General features: G+C 48.8%; 2 protein-coding genes across 2 annotated transcripts; one reads left to right on the top strand and one right to left on the bottom strand.

The window, feature by feature from the left end:
- Window positions 1-8626: 8626 nt before the first annotated feature.
- On the top strand, window positions 8627-16228 carry LOC121441485 (trophinin associated protein). Its single transcript, XM_041642702.1, has 13 exons — window positions 8627-8803; window positions 8908-9085; window positions 10282-10439; window positions 10516-10644; window positions 10824-10906; window positions 11274-11326; window positions 11762-11883; window positions 13315-13398; window positions 14086-14145; window positions 14646-14780; window positions 14914-15544; window positions 15761-15954; window positions 16082-16228. The coding sequence occupies exons 1-13, from the start codon at window positions 8660-8662 to the stop codon at window positions 16127-16129; spliced, it is 2019 nt and encodes a 672-aa protein (XP_041498636.1). The 5' UTR covers window positions 8627-8659; the 3' UTR covers window positions 16130-16228.
- Window positions 16229-16920: 692 nt separating this feature from the next.
- C1ql4 (complement C1q like 4) lies at window positions 16921-21150 on the bottom strand. Its single transcript, XM_041642698.1, has 2 exons — window positions 19957-21150; window positions 16921-17715 (listed from the first exon to the last, which is right to left on the bottom strand). Exons 1-2 carry the CDS (start codon window positions 20491-20493, stop codon window positions 17536-17538), a joined length of 717 nt encoding a protein of 238 aa, XP_041498632.1. The 5' UTR covers window positions 20494-21150; the 3' UTR covers window positions 16921-17535.
- Window positions 21151-21318: the final 168 nt, after the last annotated feature.

Below are 21318 nucleotides of genomic sequence, written 5' to 3'. Positions count from 1 at the left end.
AATATACACACAAAGTGAAGCAAAAAAAATTAACATATATGTGATATATATATATACATGTATCATATTTTTTCCCAACTTTCTGTGATCATACCCCAAATGTCCTGTCTAAATGGGTTGAAAAATAGTCATTTTGAGACAGAATCTCAGTCATAGCCAAGGCCAACCTGGAGCTCACTGTGTAGACTAGGCTGGACAAGAACCCTCTTGTCGGGGGCTGGAGAGATGGCTCAGTGGTTAAGAGCATTGCTTGCTCTTCCAAAGGTTCTGAGTTCAATTCCCAGCAACCACATGGTGGCTCACAACCATCTGTAAAGAGGTCTGGCGCCCTCTTCTGGCCTTCAGACATACAGACAGAATATTGTATACATAATAAATAAATAAATATTTTTTTAAAAAAACCCTCTTGTCTTTCTGCTTTGTGCAGCTAGGAGACAGTCCATCTGCTAACGTGGCCCCAGGGGTGACATAAGCCCGAGTGTGCCAAGAACACACACAGTGTGACGTTCTCTCAGTTCTGACAGTCTCATCACAGACACATCATTCTTTTTAGAGGACACCATGTAGTCCTGGCTTCCCCGGAACTTATCATGTAGACCAGGCAATCTCACAGAGATGCTCCTGACTTCCTGTGAAAGGTGCATGTCGCTGGGCAGTGGTGGTGCATGCCTTTAATTCCAGCACTTGGGAGGCAGAGACTGGTGGATCTCTGTGAGTTTGAGGCCAGCCTGGTCTACAGAGCTAGTTCTAGGACAGGCTCCAAAGCTACAGAGAAACCCTATCTGGAAAAATAAAAACAAAACAAAAGAGGAAAAAGGGCTGGCGGTACAATTCAGTTGTTGGAGTGCTGCTTGCTTAGCATGAAGGAAGCCTTGGGTTTTGATCCTCAGCACCTGGTGAAATGGACATAGTAGTCCATTTTAGTAGTGCGTCAGAGGAAGAAGCAGGAAGATCAGAAGTTCCCAGTCATCTTGACTATAGAGACCAACACACAATGCTCAGTGCTCACATGGGCTATAAGACACTCTACTAAAAAGGAAGGGAGGAAGGAAGGAAAAGAAAGAAAAGGGCTGGAGGAATGACTGTGTGGTTAACAGCATTGACTGTTTTTCCGGGTCCTGAGTTTGATTCCCGACAACCACATGATGGCTTACAGCCATCTGCTGCGGGGAGTTCCTTCTGCTCCTTCAGCCAATAGCCTTTAAGATACCAGCTACTTGGGCGTGTCTCTTTTGGTTTAAAAAGCAGCAGTAGCCCTGCTCTTGCTCTCTTGTTTCTGGCTCCCACTTCTGGCTGCTAGACTCTTCCTGGTTGCTCAGAGGGCTGTTGTCTAGGACAATGATCTGCAAGTTTTTCCCCTTGAATAAATAACCCTTTAATTAATCATAATTCTAAACTGGTGTGGAATTGTTTTGTGACTTATGCCTTTAACCATTCGTAATGAGATCTGGTGCTCTCTTCTGGTAGAACACTGTATATATAAAAAATAAATAAATAAAATAAATAATTTTTTTAAAAAAAGTCAGTGGGGTAGTGGTGGCTCACGCCTTTAATCCCAGCACTTGGAAGGCAGAGGCAGGTGGGTCTCTGTGAGTTTGAGGCCAGCCTGGTCTACAAGAGCTAGTTCCAGGACAAGCTCCAAAGCTACAGAGAAACCCTGTCTTGAAAAACAGAAACAGAAACAAAAAAAAGTCCTTAAAAAAAAAAAGTTGTGTGTAGGCTGCTGGAGAGATGGCTCAGTGGTTAAAAAACATGGGCTGCTCTTCCAAAAGAACTGGGTTCTTGGACACCAGCCACACAGGTGGGACACAAACATACATGCAGGTAAAACATTCATTCACAATAGAATAAGATTAAATAAATATAACAAAAATTTAAGAAAGAAAAACAAAAAGATTGTTTTCAAAAGAAAAAAGAAAAGCAAAAAGCGTTAGGGGTATAGCTGGAAGACCGAGCAATCCTTTGGCACACTGAAGGCCCTAAGTCCTATCCCTAGTACAAACAAACAGAAAATTCAATAAAATAGTAGATAAATGAAGAGCTGTGTGGTGGCATGCATCTTTAATCCCAGCTTTCTGAAGGCAGAAGCAGGTCGATCCATGGAGTTTTGAGGCCAGCCTGCTCTACATAGCAAGTTCCAGGACAGTCAGGGCTCCATAAAGGGAGACCTTGTCTCAAAACAAAACAAAACTGCCGGGCGGTGGTGGCGCACGCCTTTAATCCCAGCACTCGGGAGGCAGAGGCAGGTGGATCTCTGTGAGTTCGAGACCAGCCTGGTCTACAAGAGCTAGTTCCAGGATAGGCACCAAAACCATAGAGAAACCCTGTCTCGAAAAACCAAAAAAAAAAAAAAAACAAAAAAACAAAAAACTAACACAAAAGGTTGCTGGATAGAAAATCAAAAACATAAAATAGTTACTGTGTTTCTTAAAGAGCATAATGGGTTGGGGCTGGGGAACAGCTCAGTGGTAGAGCTCAAAGGTTCACAAGGCCCTGGTTTTGATCTACAGCACTGCGAGAAAAAAAGTAGAAAACCTACTGGACATTGACAGGTATGGTACCTTTCTACACAACCCACCTGAGCACTGGCACCTCCATCTCTGTGTCTGTGTGCAGGTGCACATGTGTTACAGGTACCCATAAAGACCAGAAGAGAGTGTGAGGTCCTTTGTAACTGGAGTTACAGATGGATGTGAGCAGTAAATGTGGTAACTTTTTTTTTTTTTTTTGGTTTTTCGAGACAGGGTTTCTCTGTGGTTTTGGAGCCTGTCCTGGAACTAGCTCTCGTAGACCAGGCTGGTCTCGAACTCACAGAGATCCGCCTGCCTCTGCCTCCCGAGTGCTGGGATTAAAGGCGTGCGCCACCACCGCCTGGCTAATGTGGTAACTTTTAAACAAACTCAAGCTCTTGGGAAGCACAGCACGTGTCTAACTGTTGATCCATTTCTCTAGTTGCTCTGTTGTTTTTTTTTTAAATATTTTATTATGTATACAATATTCTGTCTGCATGTATGCGTGTAGACCAGAAGAGGGCGCCAGACCTCATTACAGATGGTTGTGAGCCACCATGTGGTTGCTGGGAATTGAACTCAGGACCTTTGGAAGAGCAGGCAATGCTCTTAACTGCTGAGCCATCTCTCCAGCCCTGTTTTTGTTTTTTTAAACAGTTTCACTAGAGCCTAGGTCTCCGTTATGAGGTTAAGCTGGCTGATCAGCAAAGCCCAGAGGTCTCCCTTTCTATGGCTCCTTAGCACTGGGGTTAGCACAAGTCACCACACCCAGCTTTTTATCTGGGTCCTAGAACTGGGCCTCAGGTTCTCATGTCTGCATGGCAGGCACTTCACTGTCAGGGCTAGCTAGCTACTCAACCCCTCTTCCCTCCTTTGTGAGACAAGGTCTCACTTTGTAGCCCTGACTGGCCTTTAACACGTGTTCCTTCTGCCTTTGCCTTCCAAGGGCTAGGATATCACTTCTTACAGGTTCCCCTGTTTCTCCATGCTGCCCTTCAGTCCTTTATGCATTTGCCCATTAACTCATTCAGCAAAGCTTTCGGCTTTTAGAAACACTCACTGCAAGCTAACTGAAAATATGAAGGCAAATGAAATGGGAGCAGTTCTCAACATGCTGGTTGTGACCCCTTGGGGGGGTCACTTGTCAGATACCCTGCATAAAAGATATTTACATGGGGGGGCGGTGGGAGGGGTTGGGAAATGGGAGGAGGTGGAAATTTTTAATAATAAAAAAAATAAAGTTTAATAGCTACCAAAAAAAGATATTTACATTATGATTCATAAGGGTAGCAAAATTAGTTATGAAGTTGCAACGAAATAATTTTATGGTTGGGGTCACTACAAATGAGGACCGTATTATAGGGTTACAGCATCAGGAAGAGTGAGAACCACTGAAATACAGGTTCATCTCACCACCTTCTATCAGGAATGGCAGATTTTAATAATCATTCTCACTGTAGGATATATAACTACTAACAGCTGCATACATACTCCGAGTTAATAAATGCTTCTCTGAGAACACATAACCAGTTTTCCAGACAGCTTAGAGGGTCTAGAGAGCTGATAACTAACATATCTTTCACAGATTGGGGTGACTTGTGTGTGGAAGGGCTCTAGGAAAGTATCCCTGAAGAAGAAACAATGGACATTAATTTGGAGGCATAAATAGGCAAAATGAGAGCGAGAAAGCATTCCAGGGGCACTAGAGGAAGTATGGGAGACCTGAGAACTTAGATAAGGCCATGGAATTGGTGTCGACACAAAAACACAGGTCTCAAACTCAAAGAGGAAACGAGGTAGTATGTTCTGGTTCCAATTTATACTGACTATAAGCCAGGAACCTGGATTTAGGTTACCCCAAATTCCACTGTTCCAAGGAGGAAGTATGGTGTTTTTACAGCAACAGGACAAAGTTACAAATCAAGGCATTGTATTTTTTAATGCATTTTATTTCACTTTTTGAGACAAGGTATTACTACTTAGCCTTGGCTGGCCTAGAATTTGCTATATGTGGGGGCCAGCCATGATAAGCTAAGTCTGGGCAAGTCACCCAAAGGAAGCTCTTACTTCCACTGTCACCTGGGACTCTGGCCACAGACGAATTTAAATGGAGTCTGGAGTCTCAGTAGTTTACCCCGAGACAACGCCTGCCTGCAAGAGGAACCACAACTGAGATTGCCTGCCCCCACCCAAGAGCAGACCATTCAAAGGAAATGCCTGGCATTCCAAGAGCTATAGAGACACCTGCCAGCTTACCTCAACAGGACACCCCTAGACAAATGTCAGCCAATCAGGGACCCTAAACCTCAGAGACCCCTTTCCTCCACCTCTACTACTATAAAAACCCTATTTTTTTTTATAAAGACTTTTTATAAAAATATTTATTATGTATACAATAGTCTGTCTGCCTTTATGCCTGAAGGCCAGAAGAGGGCACCAGGCCTCATTAAAGATGGTTGTGAGCCACCATGTGGTTGCTAGGGATTGCACTCAGGACCTTTGGAAGAGCAGGCAATGCTCTTAATCACTGAGCCATCTCTCCAGCCCTAAAAACCCTATTATAATTGAGCTCGAGGCTCTCCAGATATTACGTTGGACATGTGGAGAGACCGAGTTTGCAAATTTGATTAAAATAAAGGCTCTTTACTTTTACATATGGGACTCAGTCTCCTTTGTTGGCTTTTGTGGGGACCCCACGGATTTGGGCATAACACTATATAGACAACAAGGAGGACCTCAAACTCACAGGGACTTATTGCCCTCTACATCCAGAGAGCTAAGATTAAAGATGTGCATAACCACGTCCTGTCCTTCAAGGCATTTTAAAAATACATTGGTGGCCACTGGAGAGAGGGTTCAGTGGTTAGGAGCCCTTCTTGTACTTGCAGAGGACCATGGGTTTGATTCCCAGAACCTACATAGTAGCTTATAATCATTCATAATTCCAGTTCCAGGGGCTCTAATGCCTTCTTCTGATTTCTGTGTGCATCAGACATGCATGTGGTACATATATGCAGGCAAAACACACAAATAAAATAAATCTTAATAAGTAAAATAAAAATACATTGTTTTTGAAACATCAGAAATATGTGTTAGCCAGGTAAGTAAATCTCAACTGCAGGCCTCAGAAGCTTTTGATAGCATTTTTAGCTCTTTGATGGGTGGAAAACCTGGTTTTGTTAACACATTCCACAAGTTTAATACATTTCACCTGTAGCTGGGATGGTAGGTTCATCTCAGAGGTGGGGACAAAATGGCTCTTTGGGGGGCTAAAGATGGCCCAAAATAAATCATAATTAGCTTCTGAACTTTAACATTCCAACTGCTTCAGTCACTGATGTTTTAATTAGCTTTTGTGGACACCGCTCCTCTTCAAGGATTCTCCTTCACAGAAGGCAGAGGGCAAGGGGGCAGAGTGGCATGGCACAAAATGTTAGGTTTGAATGTGCTCATCACTTAGGCACAGCCGTTACCAGATAACGCATTTTGGAAAAATTTCTCTAGCTACCATAAGAAGAATGGATTCATGTGGACAGAGTGGCTGGGGGCTTCGCTCAGTGCTAAAGGAACCAGTCAAAACCAGCAGGCAGAAAGGCTGTAAGAGCAAAAGGGGACCCATGACTCTGCGGGAAAGAACTCAGAGACTGAGCGTCACCACACACAGGCCTGCACAGGCTCAATCCAGCTTGTGTCCCGTCGCAGGGAGGTGGAAGAGGACACAGGCTGCAACCTCTAAGTAAGACGCCTTCTCCAATTGACAACTGCTTGCAAAGGAAGACTTTCCCAAAGGCAGTCTCCCTGGGTATATTAACCACACTTAAGTGTGGGCCCTATGCCCAGCAGTAGATAACCAACACAAAACTAACTCAATGATATTTTTGTAGAATTTTTTTTTGTATTATATTGCTTTGTTTGGGCAGGGTTTTTTTGCTTTATTTTGTTTTTTGTTTTGTTTGTCTTACTGGTCTTTTGCTTGTATATTATGGTTTCCAATTTTGTGTTTTTGTGGGTTTTGTGTTTCTTGAGCTTTTCCTTTTTTATTCTGGTGTGTTTATTTTGTTTGCCTGTTTGTTTTCTTTTTTCTTTTCCTTTTTTTTTCCCCCAACAGGGTTTCTCTGTGTAGCCTTGGCTGTCCTGGTACTGCCATTCTCTGTAGAGCAGGCTGGCCTTGAACTCATAGAGATTCGCCTGCCTCTACCTCCCAAGCACACCACTACCGGCCTATTTGTTTTCTAAAGAGAAGGAAAGGGCATGAAGTTGGGTGGGTGGGGAGGATCTGGGAAGAGCTGAGGGAAAGGAAACTATTATCAGAATATATTACATAAAATTTTTTTTATAAACCGGGCGGTGGTGGCGCACGCCTTTAATCCCAGCACATGGGAGGCAGAGGCAGGCGGATCTCTGTGAGTTCGAGACCAGCCTGGTCTACAAGAGCTAGTTCCAGGACAGGCTCCAAAACCAGAGAAACCCTATCTTGAAAAAAAAAATTATTTTATATTTAAAAAAATATATCTTGAAGATTAGAGAAGTTGGGCAAGGGGACTATTTGGAAGATAATTGCAATTATTACCTACATAAATATGGCAGACTAAGGTGGTGGTAATGAAATTGTACTATATATATATATTATATAATATATATGTGTGTATGTATATATACACATACACACATATGCATGACATATATCAGCTATTTCATACATATATACATATGGTATATGTATCAGCTATAAAGATAGGTTTTTTTTTAATTCAGGATTTCATTTTTTAAAACTGGCTGGTCTGATACTCTTTTTTTAGCGAGTATACTTCCAAATGAACTTGATGACAGAGGAACTCACAGAGACCTGCTGCCTCTGCATGCCCTACTTCGTCTGGCTAAGCAGCTGAATTGTAAAAATGCTTAAAGTCCGCAGGTTCGAAAAGAAATTGGGTATGGAAGGGGAGGTCTGGAAGCAGTTAAGGAATAACGCCTATGTTCCTGGCTTGTGTATTGGCGTCCTTCAAACTTCAAACTGTTGTCTATGCAGGGCGCGAGCAATCCTCGCAGGAGGCTGCGAGTTCAAGGGCAGTCTGGGATAGAGCGAGATTTTGCGTGTGCTCCATCCTGCAGCCTCACACCTGTCTGCCAATGAGTAGCAGGTGCGCTCTCTCTGCAGACCAGGCAAAGGCAACCTGACGGTGCGGTGACCCCCCACCCATGAGGAGCCCTTCAATTCAGCCCAACAGAGCTCCAGCCACACCCCACAAAGCTGAGAGGTCCAAGAGGACAAATGATGTCTTGGCTCCTCGTTCTTGTTGGGCTCAATTCAGTTACCTCCAGCCCTCTCGCCCGTTGGGGCAGTTCCTCATCTCCAGCAAGACGTGCCCTTGCTTCTTGGATAAGACCTGGCCTTGCACTACTTTCCCGGCGTGGTCAATAGGATTCTCGATGGCCATCCCTTCCCACAATTCCGCGGTCCTTCTTGGGTACCTGCCCTCCGCTGACTCCGGATCTCGCGAGAGTAAGATAGTGCCCGTTGCAGCCCAGAATCGCCTTCCCGGACATCAGAACAGCATCCTTCCTGGCTTTCCCCCCAATCCTGACACTCGCGCTCCGCTCTCGGATTGGCTGAGGGACCCGGTCAGTTTTTTTCCCAGTCAGAAAGCAGTTCCACAACTTGTCCTTCTCTGCACCCGCCTCTGGAGACTGCGGATTGGATGACTGGATGTGACGTCACGGGATCGCGTCAGAGGGAACTAGCCAATCACAAGCTTGGCGTATTTTACAAACTGGGGACGCAGCAGCAGCAGCAGCAGCAGCAGCAGCAGCAGCAGCAGCAGTAGAAAACTAGAAAATCGGAGAAAAAACTGAGAAAGTAGAGGTGACCCCTAGGGGCTCCTGGAGAGGTGCGGCACGGGATCTTTGAGGGGATGAATCCTGTCGCGGTTCCTAGGGAGGACAGCAGTTTGGAGTCCCGGGGCGCGATAGCAGGCCTGGGGTGTCTGGAGGAGTCAGCCAGAAAAGCGGCCCTGCTGCCGGTGCGGGCCTCTAGGCACATGGATTGGGACCAAGGTGGAAGAATCAGGATATCGGCCCCCGTGCCTTGATAACTGATGTACTTTGGTCCTCAGCCCTGTCTCCCTTCTCCCGTCTCAATTATAGCCGCCATGACTACCCTTCACACGATGAAGAATCCCCTCCTCCGAGGTGTATCTCCCACCCCTAGCAAGATTCCAATACTCTCTCAAAGATGCTCAGAGTTTTCATCAGTCAAGTCGTGCTCTCTGGACCAGGAGAACCAGGATCCAAGGGTAAGAGGGGCTTGATGGGTGAAGAGAGTCAGAACGTGGAGGCAGCTCACATTAGCAATGCACCCCAGGGCTGAATCCCAGTTTTTTGTTCGCCTTCCCGTCAGAAGCCACCGCTCAGTACTCAAAGCCCTCTCATCGATTCAGCTGGCCTCAAATCGAAAACCTTGCACCAGAAAGAGAAATCACAAAGATTGGGGAGCACTCAGCTCCGGAACCCTTTGGAGGAACTCAAGCCTAGCTCTGGGAGACCAAATGTGGGGCTTGTATCCCAGCCCCAGACAGGTACCTGCTGGAAGCTTGGGAATGGCCTATTTGGTTCCGTGAGAATGGGAAAGGTGAAGTGGGATTTGGGGTTTGCACACCCTCTGGTTTCTTGCATGCTCTAAGAGTTCTAGACTCTGTCCTGCAAGCTCTTTGCTTTAAGAAGTCATCCCTTTACTTCAGCAAAATGTCATCTCTTTCCTGTCATGGTGGCGCCCGCATTTAATCCCTGCACTTTAGGAGGCAGAGGCAGGCAGATCTCTGTGAGTTCAAGGCTAGCCTGTTCTATAAGAGTGAGTTCCAAGACAGGCTCCAAAGCTACACAAAGAAACCCTGTCTCAAAAAAAAAAACAAAAAAAAGAAAAAAAAAAGATTTGTTTTCATTTTATTTAATTTAATTTTATTTATTTATTTATTTATTGTTGGTTTTTCGAGACAGGGTTTCTCTGTGGTTTTGGAGCCTGTCTTGGAACTAGCTCTGTAGACCAGGCTGGTCTCGAACTCACAGAGATCCGCCTGCCTCTGCCTCCCGAGTGCTGGGATTAAAGGCGTGCGCCACCATCGCCCGGCTTTCATTTTGTTTTAGTCAGTGTGAATGCAGCAACACCTGTGGAGGTTAAAAGAAGGCATTGGATTGGGTACCCTAGAGCTGAAGTTATAGCCAGTTGTGAGCCGCCATGTAGGTGCTGGAAATAAAACCCATGTCTCCCATAAGAGCAGACAGAACTCGTAACTGCCCCTGAAAAGGATTAGTTTGAATTCTGTATATGTGTGTGGGTATGTGAGTGCAGGTCCTGTGGAGGTCAGAGCATTGGATTGTCCTAGAGCTGGAGTTACAGGCCACCTGATGTAGGTACTGGGAACCATCTCTTCAGCCCCCAGTGATATCCTCTGTATGACAAAAACTTTGTTTTATCTTTTGCTCCCTTGGTTAATGTAATGACTTACATGAAATTCTTCAAACATTTGATGAGCTAGGTTCAATTGAATGTTCTCCTCCCCATCTCTCAAGGTCTTACATAGCTCAGACTGGCTTTGAGCTCTGTATGCTGGGGAGGCTAGTCTTGAACACCTGGTTCTCCTGCCTTGGTAGCCTAAATTCTAGAATTACACCAAGCCTGGCTTGGATATGTTTCTTTTTCTTACTGTTACTAGGATCCCCTGCGCCTCAGCCTCCTCTATTCCTATTTCTTCTAATTCTGTTTTTTCCCTTTCAGAGGCTCTAAGGGCTATAGAGTTTGTTGCTGACCCGACAGCCCTGGCCACCATCCTTTCAGGTGAGGGGGTGAAGAGCTGTCCACTGGGGCGCCAGTCCAGTCTGGCTCAGAGAGTACTAGTTCGAGGGAGCAAGGGAGGCACCACCCAGAAGGGCCAGGTAATGAGAAGGATGTGAGGCCAGGCTGGGGTGGACTGGGAGAATTCTGAGCTCCTGCTTACAGCCTCTATTCCAGAGTGCTCGGTCTTCGGCATACCTGGCTCCCAGGACCCCTATCCATCAGCTGGAACCTGCCAGGGCTTCCTGCTTCTCAAGACTGGAGGGATCAGGACCCCGAGGAAAACCACAGAGTTCAGAGGCTCTGGTGAGTACCTTTGAGGGGCTGACACTTGGTCTCTCTAGAAACTTCTTCCTGGAACAAAGGTCTTACCCTGGGATAGTACCTCAAGATGAAAACGGGTTCTGTTGGTAGAGGTGGGTTGGGGTTTGTGTCTAGTTTGGGGCCTACTTCTCACTCTGGTTTCATGTCTTGCTCTGGGTCAGAATCCACCTTCGGGACCTTCCTTTCATCCCTTCACTCGCCCCAGTTTACAGGAGCTGAGAAGAGAGACGTGTGGCAACAGCAGGTAAGGAATGGGTGTGGATTCCCTTTCAACCCAGGAAAGCATGTTAGGTGAGCCCCTGGAACAGGGGTCTGGCTCTCATAGCCAGGCCTTAATATGAAGGAACAGAGGGATAGACATGGGAAATGCTGTTTCTTTTGGCTACAACATAAACTGACAATAAATGGGTTTTGAGTTGCACTCCTGACCCTTACTTCCACTAGTTATGCGACCTTGCCTTAGCTATCTGAGTTCTGTATCAGCCAAGCAAGGGTGTTTGTACCATTAGAGGCTATCGGGAGAACGCAGTGAAATGGTGTTTATAAACATTTACCAAATGCCCAGCCGTTGGTTGACACTCAGGGAAGGCTGTTGTACTTACTGTCATCAGGACTTCAGCGAGCCAGGCCTCCAGATTGCTCCCGAAGACCCCAATTCAGCCTGGTGAGTGTGTCTGGATATAGGGGGGAAAACAAGTATGAGTGAACTTCCGGTACCAGGAACAAGACAAGGAAAAAGTCAGCAGGCCTTGAGGGGCAGAAGTGGGATGAGGAAGTAGGGACGCAGGGAGATGGGTCAGAGGAAGATGGAGGTCTAGTTTAGTGCTTGCCTAGCAGTCACATCCCAGAAACACACAACAGGAGACAGACCTCCTACCTGGGTCAGACGGGGCCTAGTTTTATTGTGTTTCTGCTTCTGCCCTCTCCCTGCAACTTCCTGCAAAACTGAATTTCTGTCCCAATCCCTTATGAGCCATGGCCACCTCCAGCCTACTCAGGACATCAGTATTTGCCAAGATATTATTGGGCTCTCAGAGGATTCTGAATGGTAGACTTTGATGTTCTAAATACTACAGCAAAATGTCCTGTCTTCTCCCAGCTTCTTTACCCCCCAGAGGAGAGCATGAGGCTGCTCCTCGTTCAGGTGAAGGAGGACGAGCCCTACTGGGTCTGGCTCAACGAGTGCCCTTAAGAGAAACTGGAGAAAAAATTCACACCAGGGTGAGCTGAGATCCTCGTGGGATGGATGGGGGTGAGATGTTCAGGAGATGCACTGGGTAGAGTTGGGCAGTCCTAGGACTCAGGATGTTATTAGGTCTTAGTTTGTTGGAGTTGGGACCAAACCCTTTTCAGAGTGGATCTGACTTCCTGTATTATGTATCTGGAGCCTGGAGACAGAGGTGACAGACTGACATACATGTGTGTCACCAAGAAATCAGTGCTAAGGCCACCTAGACACTTCTAATACCTACCACCCAAAAATATTAATTCCTGCTGGACAGTGGTAGCATGTGTCTTTACTCGGGAGGCAGAGACAGGCAGATCTCTGTGAGTTCAAGGCCAGCCGAGTCTATAGAGTGAGTTCTAGGACAGGCTTTAAAGCTACAGAGAAACTCTGTTTCAAAAAAGCAAACAAGCAAAAAATTCCTTCAATTATTTACTAACTGACTTTTGAATGTATTCATGTTCCTAAGTTCAGAATATGCATATTCTAGAAGAGGGAAGCAAAAAAAAACCCACAAATATAAAATACATATAAAGTGTCAGATAGTGATATAATCTCTAAAATTAAGTACTTAAGGCAGTGAAAAGATTTGGGAAGGGGAGTTGGTGTCAGATTGATAGTTTAGAGCCATGCATGGTAGGGTATGACTAACCCAGCTCTCTGGAGGCAGGAGAATTGCAAGTTAGAGGAAAGCTTGGGCTGTTCCACAGTGGATTCCAGGACAACTGGGCTGTGCACCAAGATGGGGGGAATAGATTAATATTTAGGACTGGTAACTTAACTCACATTGGCCAACTTATAACTGCTTGTAATTCCCATTCCAGGGCATCTGATGCCTTCTTCTGACTTTCATGGGCACTCAAACACAGCTACACATAAATGTTTTTTAAATTTTTTAAAAATATTTTAAGGGGGTTGCTAATCACTCTATTTTTACAAAATGTAGTTTGTCCAGGGCACTGTCACTGAAAAGATGAAGGTTAAGTGAAGGCCAGGAGTTGAGAATGTGAGCGTATAGATAAAAGAGAGGACTATAGAGCTATTTAGCCGAGGGCTGCAGATGCAAAGGTCCCGAGAAGAGGATACATCTAGTGCTGTGAGATCGAAGCCAGCAGAGAAAGGGTAAATAGGGAGTAGCTGCTGCAGTGGGGGAGAACAAGACACAGGCCGTGAATTCAGAAAGGCCACTCTTCCTGCCTTTTTTTTTCCTCCACGGGACAATGCTGACTCCCATGCGATGCCTTCTTCTGCCCTGTAGCCCAACTCATGTCTGGCCATGTGGTGCCACCCTTTGTCACCAGCCTTTAGAGACACAGGTGTTCCCTCCTCAGGCCTCTCAGTTGTGGTTTGTATAGACAACTTTTGGACTGGGCAGGAGCAGAAGAGTCTGGCTAGAAAGCCCGCTCACCCCCTATGTCTCTCCCCAGACCTCATATTCATCCTTGAAATGGTTCACCACTCAGCGTAAAACCCGGTTCACACCCGCCCAGTCATTACCCAGAGTTCAGCAGGTAAGAGAGCAGAGGAGACAACTGATGTGGGCCAAGACTAGGGAGGAAGAGAGAGGGGCAGGTACTGTGTGGGATGGGGGGAATGTTAAGACTCCTTTTTTGTTTGTTTTTTTTTTAATTTTTTATTTTTTTAATATTTATTTATTATGTATACAATATTCTGTCTGTGTGTATGTCTGCAGGCCAGAAGAGGGCGCCAGACCTCTTTACAGATGGTTGTGAGCCACCATGTGGTTGCTGGGAATTGAACTCAGGACCTTTGGAAGAGCAGGCAATGCTCTTAACCACTGAGCCATCTCTCCAGCCCCTTGTTTTGTTTTTTCATGACAGGATTTCTTTGTGTTAGAGTCAGAGTTGTCCTGGAACTAGCTCTGTAGACTAGGCTGGCCTTGAACACACCACCTGGCCCTTCCTAGTCTTAAAAATAGGTGGTGGTGGTGCACACCTTTAATCCCGGCACTCAGAGGCAGAGGCAGGTGGATGTCTGTGAGTTCGAGGTCTACAAGAGCTAGTTCCATGTCCAGTCTTGGACAGGCTCCAAAGACACAGAAAAACCCTGTCTCAGGGGAGAGGGGGGAAGAGACAAGACTATGGAGGGAGAGGGGCAGGTACTGTCGGGGATGGGGAGGGTAGGATCAGTAAGAGGAGACTGTCTCACCCATGGGCGATATGTCTTGTCTGATGCAGACCCAGTGGCGGAGTGGTCTCTCTCCTCATTCCTCCCCTGAAGACCCTGCCCTGCCCTGGGTAAGTGGCAAAACTTCCTGTACTGAGGTATGTGGTGCTATCCTGCTGGCCTGGAGGGCTGGCAGCCTTGTGGTTTGAGGTAGGTGAACCATCTAAAGAATCTGCTTGCCTCTTGCTTCTCTATCTACTCTTCCTATCCTATGTTTAGAATGTCTGTCTGTCTCTATTTTCTGCTAGTCTGAAATTCTGAAGAAATTTCTTTTATGTGTGTATCAATATCTCAACAATCTGGACATCAAACTTTTTTTTTTTTTTTTTTTTTTTTTTGGTTTTTCGAGACAGGGTTTCTCTGTAGCTTTAGAGGTCGTCCTGGAACTAGCTCTTGTAGACCAGGCTGGACATCAAACTTTTGATTCTCCTGCCTCAGCTTCTTGAGAGCTAATATCAGCTCTGATTTTTAGAGCCACCAGAGAGCTTTGACCCATTCCTCAAGAGGGTACGGACAGTCTTCCCACCTTAATCTGACTTCCTCACCTGCCCCCTTTGCTTCTATGTGGCAGGAGCAGATTGCTGTAAGGTTGTTTGACCAGGAGAGTTGCATCATGTTGCAGAAGGGATCCGGGAAACCACCTGCAGCAAGCACTTCTGGACCTCACCCCTTCGAAACCCCCAACCTCCAGGAGCTAAAGATGCAGGTAGGGATGTAGTGACCGCACCTTTGGTGGCTTCTGCACCATGAGAAGACTGGGAATGGGGAGCCGGGAGTGGAGGTGTGGGGAGACCTTGTGGACACAGTGATGACACGCTAGGATTCTCTCTCCACCACAGCGCATCAGTCTTCTGCAGCAACTCCTACAACAGGAGATAGAGGGACTGGGAGTGGACAAGTGTGCCCCTCTTAATGGAGGCTCTGCTCTAGAGATGACCAAACTTCAGCCCCTGCTGGCTGACATTTCTAGAACTCCGAATGCTCCAGAACACAATCCTGGAACCTCCCTTCTTGGACTGTCAAGACACACTGGTGTGACAGAGCCAGATCTTGCAGAAGAGTGTGGGGAGCCACAGCCCCACGGTGCAGAAAAGCATGGGGAGCCACAGCCTTGCCCTGGGGCAGAGACCAAGGTAGTTCAGCCTAGTTCTACCACAGACCCAGAGCCCCCAGTGCCATGCTGGATAGCTGAGCCAGAGCCACCAGAGCCTTGCCTTCCAGTACTGCCTGGACCCCTTCTGCCTCATCTCCAAGGACAGGCTGAACCCCTTGAGGCCTGCCCTTGGATGGAGCTAGGACCATCGGCAGCCGACTCTCTGGAAGCTAGAAACCCAGCATCCAGCCCACAGCCATGTTGGAGTCAGGGGCCTCCAGCAACCACCAGCTTGACCTTCTCTTCACAAAGCTCACTCTGTGCCAGCCCCCCTATCCACTCACTCCAGTCTTTGAGGTCCCCAACAGGCCAGTCAGGTAAGGAACTGGCTGGGGAAGGGTATGAAGAAAAGGTTCTGTCTCTTTGGGAGTGGGCCCTGCCTTGCCGGGCAATGCTGTGCTCTTTCCTCTGGCCCGCATCTGAAGAGCTCTCCTGCCCTATGTTTCTAGCTGGCCCTGCTCGTGGGGGAGGAGAAGGGGCAGCACCCAGAAAGAATATAACTCCAGAGTCTCTAAATTCCTCATGGCCTTCAGGCCCCAGCAGTCTGGCCCCTCGGACTCTGGCTCTGAGGCAGCGCCTCAAAGCATGTCTCAGCGCCATCCACTGCTTCTATGAGGCGCGTCTGGACGACGAGTGTGCCTTCTACACTAGCCGAACCCCGCCTCCTGGACCCACCCGGCTCTGCACCAACCCTGTGGCCACGTTGCTTGATTGGCAAGATGCCCTGGTGAGCCTTCTGTTTACAGCCAGAACCTTCTGCACAGCAACCCACAGGACAGCGGAGGGGGGCTAGCCTTGCTTCCTTTACCAAGGTGTAAGGGAATGAATGTGACCCAGTCTCTCTCTTTCTCCAGCAATTCATTCCAGTTGGTTCTGTGGTCCCACAGGACTCTCCATCGTGACTCCAGCCTCCGCGGTCTGCCTCACTCACCCCTTCCTCCTTAGCCTTATTTATTGTTGCTCTGCCCGTTGGACTGGGAGCCATCCCCTTTTATCCTTTAATAAAGTTTCTATGAATTGTGAGTGTTCCGCCAGGGCAGCTACTGCTGTTGCTCTCCAGTGCCACACGGTGGCAGTGTGCTCCGGTGAGGGACTGAATGCTCTGGACTGCTGGCTTCCTCTCCTGAAGCTGTCTTCCCACTCCTGCCGTGCCCACCGCAGCAAACTCTTGAGGGGTTTAGAGGAAACTGTGGAACTCTCTGAGATCAGTCCCGCTCCAGGGCCACCTACTATTTCTTCATCTAGAGTACCTCTGCTAGAACTCTTAGTTGGCGCCAGTGACCCTAAGCCACCTGGAAGCTGAGACAGGAGGATCACTTGAACCCAAGAGTTGGAGACCACCCTGGGCAAAAAGAAAAACTACAAAGAGACCAATAGCAAGGGCAAGAAAACTGCTAGAATTCTTTTCCTGTGCAGGCACACCAAACCCAACTTTAGAATCTTCCACACTCTGCTTGCAGGAACAGCAGCCCTGAAGGGGACCCTTCCCTCTGCTCATCCTTCCCACATCAAAGCCAAAATCTTCATTCCTCTCCTAGAGAGGCAGGTCTGGCTAGACTTAACTGCAGAGAACAGTCTCCTAGTTGAGGCTGACAAGCAGGGTAAGAGTCCTTTCTGGACATCAGGCAAAGGGGCCGCCACTTCTCCCTCCCACCCTCCACCAAGGCAGGCAGCCACACAATCTCCAGCCTCACTTTATTGGAAGAAGTAACAGCATCAGTAGCTGCAGGGCCTAACCTGGAGAGGGGTGAAATGAGTACTGTACAAAATGGGTTTTAAGTACTAGGAAGGAAGTAGTTGGTTCCTTCAGTTCACGGGAAGGCTGTCTTGGCTAGGGCCTGAAATAATGGAGATGCAGGAGGGGAACGGAAAGAAAGTGGCTACTGAGGTCTGGTATCTAACCTGTGACAGTCTCCTCTCTCCTAGACGTGCTCCTTCCTCTGTCCTTTCCCTTCCAAACTGCCAGTGCATCCCTTACTCCCTGTGAGTCTTTGATCTCATTTAGTTAAGCTGTTCCCCAGCTCCAGGCGGAAGGGAGGGCCACGACCGGCCGGGTTTCATTGGAGCACAAGCGAGATGGTCCCGCCCTAAGTGGCTTCTCTTCATCCCACCTTCCCAACTTTCCACTCCCCCGTCACTTAAAACCCTTGAGCCCCAAGAGTCCGCCCGTTTAGGTAGCCTGGGGAGCCGGAGAGTCGCGGGCTCTCAGAGGTTGGGGCCTTGGGTAGGACTAACTGGAGGTGGGTGTGGATTGGAGCAAAGGGGCAAGGAGGGCGGGCAAATGCGCGTGTGTGGAAAGGTGCTGGGTTCAGTCCGGGTAGATGATGAAGCCTGAGAAGGTGCTGTACTTGTTGGTGTTGCCGCCATGCACTTTCCCACCGTCCAGCTTGATGAAGACCTCGTCACCCACATCTAGGTGAAGAATGACGCTGTTGCTGGCATAGTCGTAATTCTGATCCGCATCCTGAGCAATGGCGCTGGCCCGGACCTAGTGAGAGAAGACGAAAAAAAAAAACAGACCCACATCCCTAAACCCTGTGCAGAGCCGAATTGACCGAGGGGGTTGAGCCCAGCGACTGCTGGAACAAGTTGGGCTTAGGTATGGGCTACGGGAAGGGGTGTGGGACCAAACTGTGTTTCTCGACCTGTGGGTTGTGACCCCTTTGGGGTCTAACGACCCTTTCACAGGAATTGCATATTAGATATTTACATTGTGATTAACTATCTAAATAACTGTAGCAAAATTACAGTTATGAAGTAGCAACAAAATAATTTTATGGTTGGGGCCACCACAACATAAGGAACCATAATAAAGGGTCGCAGCATTAGGAAGGTTGAAAACCACTTAAGCTAGGAGACGGCGGAGCTTCTCGGGCATAACTTGGGCACACAAGTACCATCTCTTGGCCTCTATTAGACCAATAAGGGGTAAAAATAATGGATCCTACCTCATGAGGTGGTTAGAGCTAAATGAGCAAGTTACTCCTCGACTGGGTTCAGAACCATATTTTGCGTACTGAAAATGTTACTTAGAATTGCTGTTCTCGTGCAAAAAAAAAAAAAAAAGCTTTCAAAATACTTCTAGGCATACGTGCTCCATCAGAATTCCTAAACTAGCTTTTCTGTGGGGCTGGGGAATACCTGTATCTGCACCTGTTATGCAGTAGGAAAATAAACCTGTTTCTCTCTGGCCTCCTGGGCCCAAATTTCCCTGTGGAGAGTTCACCTGGTCTCCCACCATGTGGAGGGCTGCCTTTGGTCGGGATCTCTGGTCTGCAGCAGTCATACCGCCAGCCCCATCCCTCGGTTTCCGTCCCACCGGGACTGGTTATTAAATCATTAATTATTCATCATTATTCTAATCATTATTTACCATTCCCAGGGCCGCAGTGTTGGCTCCGTGGAATACAGAATGGGCGCTGCGCCACCCCGCCCCCTCCAAAACCAACACACTTGAACCTCCTCCCAGATTGCTGGCACAGACCAAATCTACCTGCTCAGTGCCACGAGAAGAAAGACACCAAGCTTAACTTACACTTTGGCATTCCACAGTCACGGCTGCACTTGGCTCATGTGGACACTTAACTATCAACCCCATGAAGCCGCAGATAGCCTAACAACTCCCTTTCTTCAGGCTCTGGACAGAGGGCTTGTTAGGTGCAGACCCCGAAGCTGAAGCAGAAGGTCAGCTAGGGTGGTATCCTCTTGGGTTTCGGGAGCTTTTCAGCTAGATAACAGGGCTCAAGGCTTAGGGGGCCCAGAGGCATAGGCATGGTGCACCAGGGCCCCACCCCCTCCGTGAAACATTCAGAGGTCACTGCTCCCGTTCAAACCTTCCTCTTCCTGCACAGTGTAGGCAGCTCCCTCCACCCCAGCCTATGGCATCTTGCTAGTTCAAATGTCTGAGTCTTTTGGGTAGCTAGTCCCTCGAACCTAGGTGCCAGTGATTTTGACTAACCCACTGGGGCAGCCCATAGTGTAATCTAAGAGGTTCCCAGGAGGTTGTAGGGCCTGTAGACCAGGCCTTCTTTCTTTCTGTCCATTGCTTCAATGCTTTTCCAATTGGTTCATCCCACCACCTATGTGAACCCTGAGCCAGCAGGCCATTTTCTACATCGGCCTCTAGCATCAGTGTTAGCTGAGGGCAAGACTTGGTCTAAGTTTGGCCCCAGGCCCCGGGGGTGAACAAATAGGACAGCTACCTAGCAAATGGGTAAAACAGTGGTTTTTTTTTTCCCTTTTCCACCTTTTCTTTGGAAATCCAAGCTGAATGACTCCACCTAGAGAAAGATGGCCACTACCCAAAACAGGAGTCCATTCTAATTCCTCAAATCAGGTTCCCTAATAGCTTGTTCCATGCCCGGGCTGGAAAACCCACTGACAGAGAAGACAGGCCCAGTAAAGACAGGAGAAGAGGCTGAGGGGTAAGATAGCACCGAAGACAGGATGTGGCAGGCTATGGTTGTTGGTTGGAGACTGAGGTTGAGGCTGCGTTCTAGCCCTGACATTGCTCTAAGGCTCTGTGAGACTTTGGGCAGATGACTTTCTTTTCCAGGCCCCCAATTCCTCCTCTTCGATTAAATTAAGTGACATAAATTTTTGGTGGTCTGGCATTCTTGGACACCCTGATAGTGTTTCAGGGGGAGGAGCTGGGTTGCGACTGAGTGCAGGGAATTTTAGGAAGACACTAACTAGTAAGATCTGGGGCTAAGTAGAGGGGCATGCTCACCTGTCCGTTCTTCATCAAGTCGGCCCACATGCTGGTGCCGTCGCCACCGCGCATGAGCACATGGTAAGCGAAGAAGTAGACGCCCGGCATGGGACAGGTGAACTTGCCACTGGCTGCCTCATAAGCGTTGCCTACGTTGGTCACCACGTCGTCAAAGCGCAACACTTCATAACCCTCGTGAGGCCGCCGAAGACCCGCATAGAAAGCAATTCGGGGTACATAACCCGCAGGGGGCGCTGCCCCTCCAGGGCCTGGACCAGGAGGACCCGGGGGACCTGGCCTGCCTGGCTCTCCAGGGGGCCCTCTGGGACCTGGGGGTCCTGGTGGTCCGCGTAGGCCCGCCTTCCCTCGCCGACCCACCTCTCCCTTGGCACCTGGAGGGAACGGAGGCGCCGAGGCGGGAGCGCCGTCGGGGCCTTGGCCTCGGGGTGCGTGGGGGTCACACACCATGCGACATCGACCCAGCATCTCATAGTGTGTTGGTCCGCGAGAACTGTGCACCAGTAGCGGGATGGCTACCAGCAGCAGCAGCACCATGGCCACCCCGACGGCCGCTCCCGCCACCCGCTTGCGGCGGCTCAGCCGTGATGCGGCCAGGGCCAACAAATCCTCCTCACTTTTGGGCGCAATGGCGGCGGAGGCCCGGGGCTCTCCGCGGACTCGGGTCCCGGTCCGGATCTCCCGACGGCTGTGCTTGACCACCTTGCCCTGACTGATTCCTCCTGTCACAGCGGAGTTGTTCCCCAAACCGCCGGTCAGGATGGAGGTCCGTGGGTTGGGCCAAGGACAGCCCTTGAGGGTTCAGAACCTGTAGTCTGATATTACCCTAGGGTGCCTGAGAGCCACAGCTTCTTGGACGGCTGGTTTCCCACAGGTCTAGATGCCTGCTCTCCAGACAGTTGCTTTCTCGCGGATGGGGGTGTCTAGGTCCCGGGCTCCCTTCGCTGTTTTTTCCCTGGCCAGACCGGAGGACCTCTCCCCGCTCTCCCGACGTCCCAAGGCTTGTGAACTGCGACCGGGGCTCTCAAAGGACGCGACCTCGTCGGTCTTGCACTTTAGCTCCTGGAAAGCACTCCCTGCCTCCTTCAGCAGCCGTGGCCTCGCCAGAGCCCTAACCAGGCGTCCCTCTCCCGCAAGCGCTCTCCCTCTCTGCGTCCCTAACCTTCCTCCCTGGCAGCAGTGCGGGTGGTGTGAGTCGCTGCGCGGCGGGAGACACTTTAAGCGGCCGCAGGCGGAGCGACCCCTGGCGCCCAGAGCGGGAAACGCGGGGGCGGGGCAGGCCGCCCCACCTCCCCCACCTCCCCAGCGAGCCCCCGGTCTCCAGGTTCCTTGCCTGCTCCCAGGGCTTTGCAGCGATTCCCA

The sequence above is a fragment of the Microtus oregoni genome, unplaced genomic scaffold, assembly GCF_018167655.1.
Source record: "Microtus oregoni isolate MIOR12 unplaced genomic scaffold, Mior012 000077F_ref0000221, whole genome shotgun sequence".
NCBI lineage: Eukaryota > Metazoa > Chordata > Mammalia > Rodentia > Cricetidae > Microtus > Microtus oregoni.
This window is presented reverse-complemented; position numbering and strand designations above follow the sequence as displayed.

What these genes read in the sequence shown, in the direction of transcription:
- C1ql4 (XM_041642698.1), bottom strand. Translation starts at nt 20,493, where the DNA reads ATGGTGCTGCTGCTGCTGGTAGCCATCCCGCTACTGGTGCACAGTTCT. An exon ending in ACTTGATGAAGAACGGACAG is followed by an intron (nt 17,716 to 19,956) that starts GTGAGCATGCCC and finishes TTCTCTCACTAG; the next exon opens with GTCCGGGCCAGCGCCATTGC.
- LOC121441485 (XM_041642702.1), top strand. Translation starts at nt 8,660, where the DNA reads ATGACTACCCTTCACACGATGAAGAATCCCCTCCTCCGAGGTGTATCT. An exon ending in GAGACGTGTGGCAACAGCAG is followed by an intron (nt 10,907 to 11,273) that starts GTAAGGAATGGG and finishes TACTGTCATCAG; the next exon opens with GACTTCAGCGAGCCAGGCCT. An exon ending in AAGACCCTGCCCTGCCCTGG is followed by an intron (nt 14,146 to 14,645) that starts GTAAGTGGCAAA and finishes TCTATGTGGCAG; the next exon opens with GAGCAGATTGCTGTAAGGTT.